Genomic DNA, 10,339 nt, shown 5'->3' on the forward strand with positions numbered 1-10,339 from the left:
TCCTTACGATTTTAATTCTGACGAACTTTACACGTTACATAACTTCATCATTTTGAACAAACTTCTCAATTTTGATAAGATAAAATAACGTAATCAAAATAAATGATTTCATATAAATCACTGATAAATATTATCTTATGTAATTATTTTCAAGTTAATAACATAAAACACACCTAAACACCTGCGAAAGAATTTATGGAGTTTTTTTTTCTCAAGTTTTAACTTTGATATTAATATTCTTTTAAAAGTTAAAAAGAAAAATATTGTACACTCTCGGCATGATTAAACATCTTGTTATGCGCGATAGATTCGTACATTACTCATGTGTACCTTGTTTTCGGAGAGTCGGGAGAGAATTGCAGAATAAACTGGAAGAAAGGTTTGTACAACAATATGCATGTTTATTATCTGAAAGTTTTATATCTCTAGGATGCCATTGCATGGCGCATTCCGTCGTCAGCAATTCGAACGATGTAACAATCCTCGTGATAATCGCAAACTCCTCTCACGAGAGAGTGCGGCTCTCTCTCTCTCTCTCTCTTTCTCTCTCTTCCTCTCCTTTTTATTTATTGAATTTAAAGCATCGTCGAATCACGCAATCGGCCAACTCTTTACAAATATAATATCTGTATATAATATATGAATCTCGGACAAAACGCATATCGAGAGGGATCACAACCGCTCCTTTGACAATAATTAATCTCCCTTTCTATTTGTTTTATGAGGAGGAATGCAGGAGGAAAGAGGTGGCAAGGACATGATCGTTTCGTCGTCAGCGCGTTCCAGAACATAACAAATTTGTATCACGTCTCTTTCTCTTTCTCTCTCGTATGTTGAACAATAAACTATTATCTTTGTCTCGATCGCTATCAATATATCCGATAACGTTAAATAACAATCAAATAATGAGTAACGATATGAGTGCCAATCGTAGTCAACGGAAAGGCTCATTACGTTTGATTGATTTTTTTAAATCGGGGTAAGCTCTCGGTTTTGATCTTTTCGTGTTTCCAAAACAGTGTTGATCGTAACAATTCGCATGATTTCTCGTCAGTCTCTATTTAGATTGTCGACAAACATCTTATCGGTGCTTTGTCGTTAATTTTGACAGTAAATTCATCATTTGTATTCATGAATATTTTTTTTGATGTGCTCTGATATAACAAATATTAAATATTAAATCTCTAGAAGACACAATTGCGCACATTATTACGAAAGATATCCCCGATATGGATACAACCTCGCATGTCTACTACTATTTGATCGATCGCTGCTTCCATAGAGTATTATAAATTTCTTTTCTCGAAAAATGTGGCGTGCACACACAATTTATAATATTTCTCTGTACATATTGCGATATAATTTGTCGTAATATTCGGCGATCCTTATCAACACACACACGTTTTTCCAGATGTGACTTTGCCGCGCAAACAATTGCAAGCGATAATACAATACCGACTATAGAATGAGAATATATCGAAGAATTAAACATGCTAATGCTCATTATTAACAATTTGTGAAACAATACCTTGCAACAATCTCTGTAACGACGTGAATCCGGAGTTATGTAATAAACACGTGAATGATCGAAAAACGTGAGAACAACGAAAAAGAACAATACGCCATACACAAATATATATATTATAAATGTTTAAATAAATGCACTAAATCGCTTAAATGCGGATTGCCATTACACGTCTCTCTGTTCAAAGAATAAATGAGCTTTAACCTAATACATGAATATGCTACGTCTAGATAACTATAAACACATAGACATATCTTTTGTCAAACAGAAAATTTCAACTCGAAATAAAAAGTAATGATAATTGAAACACCACCACTGAAACTGTTTGCGCGATCCAAAGCAATCATTTTAATGATATGCGACGAATCTTCCATGAATCAGATAACAAATATACATTCGTTTTCTTCACAAGCATGAGAAGCTCGCAACTGTGAGATTCTGTCACTAAATGTTTTTTTTTTTCTATGACGCGTCACGTTCTTGTTTCTCTTTTATTCGCAATCCCCCTTCTATCTCTCGAATAAAGGTATAATCGTCAGAGAGAGCGTAGAGAAGCGTTGTTTTAAAAATATTGGTTCTCTGTGTGTAAGTTGTTTAAACAATCTGATTCGTCTACGACATATCTCTGGAACGTGCAGTCATTACCACGCTTGGAATACTGCACATGATGACGATATAATTAAATTTATGGTAATGGGTAATGTGTATATAGTTTAAAAGAGAAAGGATAAATGGTCAAAAAAATATATATATATGTATATGTATATATATCTATCTATATACACGCGCGCAGCATCTCTTATGAAAGGATGACATTTAAATATTGACTGCATTAAGCAGCAGTGATAAAAATAATATTAAAAAAAATAAAAATAATATTAATATTAATAATAATATAATATAATAATAACAGCGAGTCTCATAATTACACTCAACATCAACAGTGGAAGCAATAAATACAAATGAGAATGATGAAATGCTTTTTAAAGAGCGCTATCCTTACAAAGAATCACTCCGTTTATGGAAGATATCACCGAATAATGTAATCGCCGCGAAAATTTGAGAACGACCCTTCGTCAAATACGATGTTAATCAAAACTCGTTTTTCCTGTGATATACAATTTATAATTCTTATTTTATTTTAATTAAAGAAGAGGTAAATTTTACACACTTTTACGTTATGTTTTTCAAATTAGGTTAGTTCTGAAGATCTCAACGTCTTCACACTGAAACACATGAAAATCAAAGATGAGATCAGATCTAATGTTATCTGAAGCTCAGTATCTTAACAAGCTTAAAGCTAATAATTTTCGTAATTCATGTGTCGATATGTGACGTGTGTAAAATAATCAATGTATCTTTGCCCCATAAATCATCGCATTTAAATCGTATTCGCCTCGGGGTGCGTCATACATGTATACATGTTGGTAGTGTCGCGTGCTAAATATAACATCTAAATCATCGGCGAATTATTGCGCGAACTTAAATACATCGAATAACGTCCTATATTTCACTTCCTTCCGCTCTCTCTCTCTTTTTTTCTATCTTTTTTCTCTTTTTCTTTTTTAACCCGATAATCGTGGGAAATAGATTCATACTAATGCACATAAGTGGTCGGCTAGAGTGATTAAGTAAGCTTTGACAAGCATAAAGCAGATTTACCTAGCATGATAGCCTCCATTAAGGATAATCGCGTTTGTTGCTGTGCAGAATCAGTAGAAGGCTGTCATTTCTTTTTCGCTGGATTCCTTTGTGGTGTAGATGGTCTACCTGTTTGACCTGTGTTCATTCCTCCATATTGGTATTTTGCTTTCTTTTCCGACGGTTTCAAAATCTGTTAAACAATGAGAGATAATACGATACGATGAATTTAATGTTACATTAACGACGGAAAAACTGACGAAGGATATATATGTATAGATTACCTGAAAACTGCACATCAAGGTTTCATCGACGCTCATCATCCCGCCGGCATTATCGAATTCGCCACAATAATTCGGTGCGGAGAATAACGTGACGAGTTGTCGCTTGGCGAAGAATTCGTAACCGTCTTCGACCACCTGATGCGCTCTGCATATGAGATCCATGTCGTGACGATTCAGGAACTTTGATACGACATCTGGACCGAATGTGAACGAGACACCTCTATCATTTTCACCCCAACCCTAAAACAACAAGCCATTATATAATAATCGTTTCAAAATTAATTTAATAATCTCTTCCATAATGTTTCTCCGTTGTATTTCACCTGAACATCTTTATCGGGATCGGACCACAAGAGATCACAGAGGAGACCGGTATCAGGTACATCAGTCGGACGCATAATTCTTCTGATTTGCTCCATTCCCTGAAACGCAACAAAAAAATATTATTACACACATATATACATTGCGCGTATATATCAAATTATACTCTTCGTTTACAAATCGATGGACTTAAATTGCCTATTGACTTATTAATCACCTGTAGATCAGGACTGAGCCCGCCATGGCAGCAGAAAATTTTCTCGTCGATGATCGCAGCGATCGGCAAGCAATTGAAGCAATCCGTGAAGGTCTTCCAGAGCTTGATGTTATATCGCCGCTTGCATTCGTCGTAAAAGCCGTATATCCTGTTTATGCTCGCGCACTCGTGATTGCCGCGCAGCAGGAAGAAGTTTTCCGGGTACTTGATCTTGTACGCCAGCAGCAGACATATCGTCTCCAGGGACTGCTTCCCCCGGTCAACGTAGTCGCCCAGAAACAAGTAGTTGGCCTCGGGCGGAAATCCGCCGTACTCGAACAGCCGCAAAAGATCGGTGTACTGGCCGTGTATGTCGCCGCAGATCTTAAGCGGTGCCTCCAGCTCCAGCAGGATCGGCTGCTGCAGGAAAATCTCCCGGGACTTGAGACAGAGGCCGCGCACCTCGGCCTCCGTCATGATGACCGTCTTGCCTGGTCGACATCCTCTGACTGTGTGTTCAAAATGCCAAATGTTTGATTAGTTAATCGCGTCAAGTTTTTATACGAGATACCGAGACGATCGCTCTTCGTTAGTGCGGTGTATCTTGAAAGATATATGCATGTACTTGATATTAAAAAAAAAAAAGATAAAATAAAGTAAATAAAAACATAAATATATACGTCAAATTTATCGCTGTGATACGAGTAATTTACAGCTAATTTCAATCTTCTCTTAAACGCCTTTATGTCAAGATAGAAGTCTATCTTTACCATGTAAGAACAGGCGGTCTATCCCCGGAAAAAAATCGATAATGCCATTGTTACACGTATAATTAGTGTCGCTACTTAAATCGCATTACTTATACCGTTACGCGCGTATTACTCCTTCTGGAATTACTCGAGCGTAATACGCTAATAATATTATCTCCCGTCAATTTCCTTCATACGTCTATTGAGTTATGCACCTCTCCTAATTGTCGCGCGCTTATGCAATTCCCTTGTATACAGTAGACAAAAAAGAAAAAAAATAAAGAGGAAAAAAAATACTGAAATACTATATTGACGTGTCATTCTTGTCGAGTCACTTGCACAGGCTTGCAAGTGTCGTAAAATCGATAATGACGCCTAATGACGCGTTCTATCTTTCTGTCCACCGCACTAATGAGAGAGAGAGAACCGTCTCGAAGGTACTCTATTTTTTTTTCACAGATACACCGAGCATAACTCTACTTTGGGGCGTGGAAGATGAATCAAGTTCTGTCGGTATCGACCGTCTCAATAAACAGGGGTGAGAGATACACGATTACGGTATTACAAGATTACGGTGAGATGCCAGATCATCTTTGTCTATTCTCGAGCACTTTGCACATGGGTCCACGCGGTACTTCCGTGATCTACGGTGATATCGGCATCGGCTATAAGCGAAGGTTCAAAGGTGTGAAAATTACTGATAAACTCGTTATATAGGCAACGAGGAAAATGTCTCGGGAAAGAGAATCTCTGACGGGTAGTACACGAGTATAGCGGGAACCTAAAATATTACTCGGCTATAAATTCTGAATAATGGTGCAACACTAGATGATTCAAGCTTTCCGAGTTTTCTAATCTCTACATCATGTTTCGCATAATTGTCACGTTCATGATAAATGCATCAGCGAACAAATCTGTGCATAATACTCTCTACAATCATAAAATAACATAATTACCTGTTTACAAAATTACTTGTCAGATAATTATAAATTGAAGCAATAATTAAATTTATCGTTGAAATTAGAATAAAAAAGGATATTCTTAATAATACTTAACTTACATAATTTTTTCATCATAAACTTGAATAATTATTTTGAATAATTATCTTAGGTAATTATCCTATGAAATAATTATCTTAAATAATTATTTTTACATTTTAAGTAAAGTTTTACATTTAAAATTTGAATGTATTTTCGTTTAATGGAAAAAGGTGAGTTATATATAGAACATGTTTTCGCAGAGTGAAAATTCACTAGTGCATTTAATCCCGATTCTTCATAAACGTGTCGAATATCTATGAACGACGTCGCTCGACATCCCTAAAGCGTTAATAAGCGGTGCTCAAAGGCACAGAGGTGATTTAACCGACATCCAGTGGAGATCATCCTTCTTTATAAAGCTATGGATATGTCGTCGGACTGTTTATTTATAGGCATAAAGGAGAATTCACGGTGCTGCTGCTGAACTGGACCGATACTGGTTATTGGAAAACTGCATATTAGCAAGGTCACGGCGACCATAGAGTAGAGATGCAGAGATTCCGCGGGAGGGAGGGAGTAGCTATTGTCAGACTTTGCTGCAATACGCACAGACGTACATATACTATACGGATATATTCCAGACGAAATGCTGGAAATGTCACTGTGCGGAGTCATCATCAAGTGCTTAAAATAAACGCACCGAAATAAAAACAAATATCTTCAGAAATCTGAAACCGCTCGATAGCGATGCAAAGATGTACATGAGAATTTTCATCGCGTACATTAAAATTCTAATATATGAAAAAATTCGATCGTGTAAATTATATTACGTTAGTTAATTATAAGCAGGGAATTATAGACAATTGCTTTTTTCGAGTGGATTAATGAAACTCGATAAAAAGATTCTTTCATAGCGATAGTGCTTCCCTTAACGTAATATTTCGCATATATTCACATAAATGTAATTTAATTAAAAATTTCAAGACCATATATATTGATTCGATTATTCGATACATGCTCGATGTCCGATAGTTAAATCCGGCCTATCGTATAAATTGCCTCGCTCTTGCAAAGTGATGGAAAGAAAATGATAAATTAGAAATAACCTGTCCCTGAAGAGGTTAAAAATAATTGTAAGGTCTCGTTAGCGGATAACTCTGGAGTGCGAACTTCGTATCGCTTCAGGGACACGCGACGAACGTGGTTATTAGCGCAATTTTCAGCATCAAACGTATCATCGCCATTATATTTCGATGTGGGACGATATTTCAGAAACCTAATATTATAGTGAAAGTCAGGAAACTCGTTGACAAATTATCCCGTTATCAGTATCACTTTTATGTATCATATGTCACTCTTATAAACTCTTATATATCGCGTATGCGTCAAAGATAAACATTTTTGTGTGGATAGAAGAGACTAAGAATTTAAAACAATTCTTTCTTGATGTAGATAACTCCTTCCTGAAGTTGATAAAAGTAATTCGTTATTATCGCTGCGTGGATATTTAATTTTTAATTAGTAGGATTAATAAAAGAGCGTATTCTTTAAACACTGTCATGTAAATTAATAATTGTTTTTTCGCAAAATAAATTTGTATCACATATTACATATTGCCTTTTTTTATTATATTATATGTCAGATAATTTCACAAGTATATAATATATATTCAATAAATTTTTACTTTCTTAATATATTATTTGAAATACACTTTTTAATACACTATTATTTAAAATACAATATATATTATATCTCTTATATCTTTTTAATCACAAATGCATTAATTCAATATTCAAACATTAAAACTACTTTATATAATTTAATTTGATAATAAGCATCATAAATGCTTTGCATTTTAATCTAATGATATAATTGCATTATATCGTAAAGCAATTTTTAAATGTGCATTTTATAGATGATGATAAATTGTACTGATATATAAGAGAGACATCATTTTCAATTAAAGATACTTAACGAACGAATTAAATCCCCCCATCCATGTACGATGATAGTTTGATTTAGTATAAAATTTCTTACTTCGAAAAAAATCACGATTATCTTCACGGGATAGAAGCGAGAGAAAATTTTCTACTTGAACAACAGCGTAGAAGGAAGGAGGAAGTATAGTAATCAAAGCGTATATGTGTACGAATTTCGCTGCGTCGTATAAATACACATCTATTAGACTAAAACGTGCTCTAAACTAACATTTAAGCTAACATTTCCGAATTTTAGGTGACCAAGGTCCGATTGCACCAATGTTACTTTGGTCTTAAGCGAGACTTAAATATATGTCTATCTTTATTTATTTAGAAAGAGAGACAAAGATAGACACATATTTAAATCACACCTAATTCAAAATAATATTGCAGCTTGAAAAATAATGGTGCAACCTGACCTAAAGCATCTCAATCGAGAGGATTACGTGCATGAGAAAAAAAAGGGTGAGGAAAGGAAAATGATAAATCCTAAAAACGCGACGCAAGGTGCATCGACACAAATTCAGAAATAATTTAAAAAGAAATCTGACGATGCTCTTATTCCGAATAATGGATAAAACAAGAGATAAATGTTGGGTAATTATCGTATTTCTAAATTTAAGACAAGTTTAACAGAATCGACGACCAAGAACAAATGCAACGAGGAGTAACATCGTAAAAAAAAAAACTGACAAATAAACACGCGACGATAATGATGGCTCATAACATCATAAGACGCATTTAGCGCTAAACGTGATTATCAGGCCGTGCCATTCTCACATCATCGGGAGATTTCGATCTTTCGATTAACAACTCTTGAAACGTGACACGCGCCGCATTTAGCTCTATTTCCTTTAAAAGTGACGTCTTAAACAGAAACGTAAATATAGAGCGAGAGAGAGAGGGCAAATCGATAAAACGCGGTTTAGCGCCGAATGCGACTGTCACATGATGGACGAGAGATGTCAACCTTTATAGAGATGTTGCACCATTTAAGCCGCGTTCGTCTCGACGCTCGAGCTACGACCATACGTCAAGACGAACACGGCCGTCACGGGACGATGGTAACGGAATATTATACCAAAGAGCTCGGCTAAGCAAAACTAAACAAACGTCAGGATATATAACACTACGTGGGGGAGACAGGTGGGGGCGGGGGGGGGGGGGGTCGAGGGGGGAAGTTTTGCCGTTTCCTGCTGTTGTTTTGCTGTGACGGTGGTGGTGACGGTGATGACGGTTATTGGTATTGTTGGTAGTAGTTGCGTACCGACGAAGTCCGACGAGAAAATATCTTTTAGCTTGGCTTTCTTCTGAACCTGGTCTTTCTGCGTGTGGTATACTTTACCGCACAAGGGGGTTCCGCATTCGCGTAGCATGAGAGAGAGAACAAACAAAGAGAGAGATTGTTTTTTTTTTCTTCTCAGAGCCTAAAGAGAACGGGGATATATAAAAGATCGTGATCGCGATCGGTGATCGGTTGGCGTAAAAGCGAGGGTGATGCGGTTGTCACGGGGGGGGGGAACGAGGGAGGGGGGAGGGGAGAGGACAATCTCTTTAAATAGCGAGAGAGACGGAGATGTACTGACAGGTATAATGATATAGGTGAGCGAACGAATGCGAGCGAGACAGCGAATTAGAAAGATGGAGAATGAAAAGGATAGAGATAGAGAAAGAGAGAGAGAGAGATGAAAAGAGATAGAAAAATAAACGTAGTGGAGCTCGGAACGAAAGAGAGAGACACGATGAACGGTCCCTTGAACTTTTCGCGTATCGCGGCGGCGATGACCGCGAGACGAGAGGCACGAGACGGGGCGAGCGGGTCCGAGATCGATATTTCACCTGCTTTCGTTCTCTTAATCCGATCGACCGAGGGGAAGTCGCGCAGCGACGCAGTCGAGACGCTCGCGCTCTCGCGGAGAGGTTCCGGATCGGACGAAGCGAAGGCCGAGTCGCGGGATGGTCCGCGACGAGACCGTGTGCGTGTGTACTTGACACATGACACACGCGCGCGCGCGCGCAGCGAGGCGCGAGCGCGTCGCGTTCGAGGAAAAGCTGCGTGTCCCGCGAGCCGCGACTCCGAGTCCGGCGCGGACCTCCTCGTCGCCTCGCGCGAGGCGCGAGGCGCGTTACGCGCGGCCGCGGGTGTCGCGGCGGGAGAGCAGCCGCGGGAACGACCGCGTTTCTCGCACCGGCCGCCCCGTCGCAAATCACGTACCTTCCAATAATCTCTGTATCAAGTTGTCGATATTCAAGTCGACATCCGCCATTTTTTCCTGCCACTGACTGACTGGCCCGATGTTCGCGGACTGGCTCGTACTGCGCCTAGCGCGCGCATTTGCTTCGCAACATCGCGAACGTCAGACACAACATCGACGCGTCCAGGTGTACGTACTGTTATCGACTGCCGGTTTGACGAGGTTGCACGATTGGGAGTGGTGGGAGACGCGGTCCCCGACGTGGGGAGATCTGTGTATGCGCAGAGGTTGCGAAGGTCGGAGCGCGCGATCGACCAATCGGAGCAAAGAGACCTTTCGTCCTGATTGGACAAGCGGTTCGATACTTTAGTACCATCAAATAGAATCCACTTGTAAATAAACATTCAATATCCAAGTTTTCTAGGAACAGAAACATCGATAATCATGTTCCTAGACGAAAATTGGCTAT

General features: G+C 38.4%; 1 protein-coding gene across 3 annotated transcripts; it reads right to left on the minus strand.

The window, feature by feature from the left end:
• Positions 1–380: 380 nt before the first annotated feature.
• On the minus strand, positions 381–10,090 carry LOC145973319 (serine/threonine-protein phosphatase PP1-beta catalytic subunit). Of its 3 annotated transcripts, XR_014439404.1 has the most exons (7): positions 9,891–10,090; positions 8,943–9,014; positions 3,989–4,476; positions 3,774–3,872; positions 3,451–3,690; positions 3,188–3,359; positions 381–2,751 (listed from the first exon to the last, which is right to left on the minus strand). XR_014439404.1 is itself a non-coding variant. In XM_083102596.1 (6 exons), the coding sequence occupies exons 1-6, from the start codon at positions 9,940–9,942 to the stop codon at positions 3,252–3,254; spliced, it is 1,059 nt and encodes a 352-aa protein (XP_082958722.1). In that variant the 5' UTR covers positions 9,943–10,090; the 3' UTR covers positions 381–3,251. The 3 variants fall into 3 exon arrangements, 2 of the variants coding, with proteins under 2 accessions (XP_082958722.1, XP_082958723.1); XM_083102596.1 differs by having other exon boundaries at positions 381–3,359; XM_083102597.1 differs by lacking the exon at positions 8,943–9,014 and having other exon boundaries at positions 381–3,359; positions 9,891–10,089.
• Between the last annotated feature and the right edge of the window lie 249 nt (positions 10,091–10,339).

Source organism: Camponotus vicinus, unplaced genomic scaffold, assembly GCF_025532165.1.
Source record: "Camponotus vicinus isolate PSW18456_S1 unplaced genomic scaffold, iyCamVici1.0 SCAF_6, whole genome shotgun sequence".
In the NCBI taxonomy this organism is placed as follows: Eukaryota; Metazoa; Arthropoda; class Insecta; order Hymenoptera; family Formicidae; genus Camponotus; species Camponotus vicinus.

What these genes read in the sequence shown, in the direction of transcription:
- LOC145973319 (XM_083102596.1), bottom strand. Translation starts at nt 9,942, where the DNA reads ATGGCGGATGTCGACTTGAATATCGACAACTTGATACAGAGATTATTG. An exon ending in TTTCTCGTCGGACTTCGTCG is followed by an intron (nt 4,477 to 8,942) that starts GTACGCAACTAC and finishes TTGAACACACAG; the next exon opens with TCAGAGGATGTCGACCAGGC. An exon ending in ATCCCGATAAAGATGTTCAG is followed by an intron (nt 3,691 to 3,773) that starts GTGAAATACAAC and finishes TTGTTGTTTTAG; the next exon opens with GGTTGGGGTGAAAATGATAG.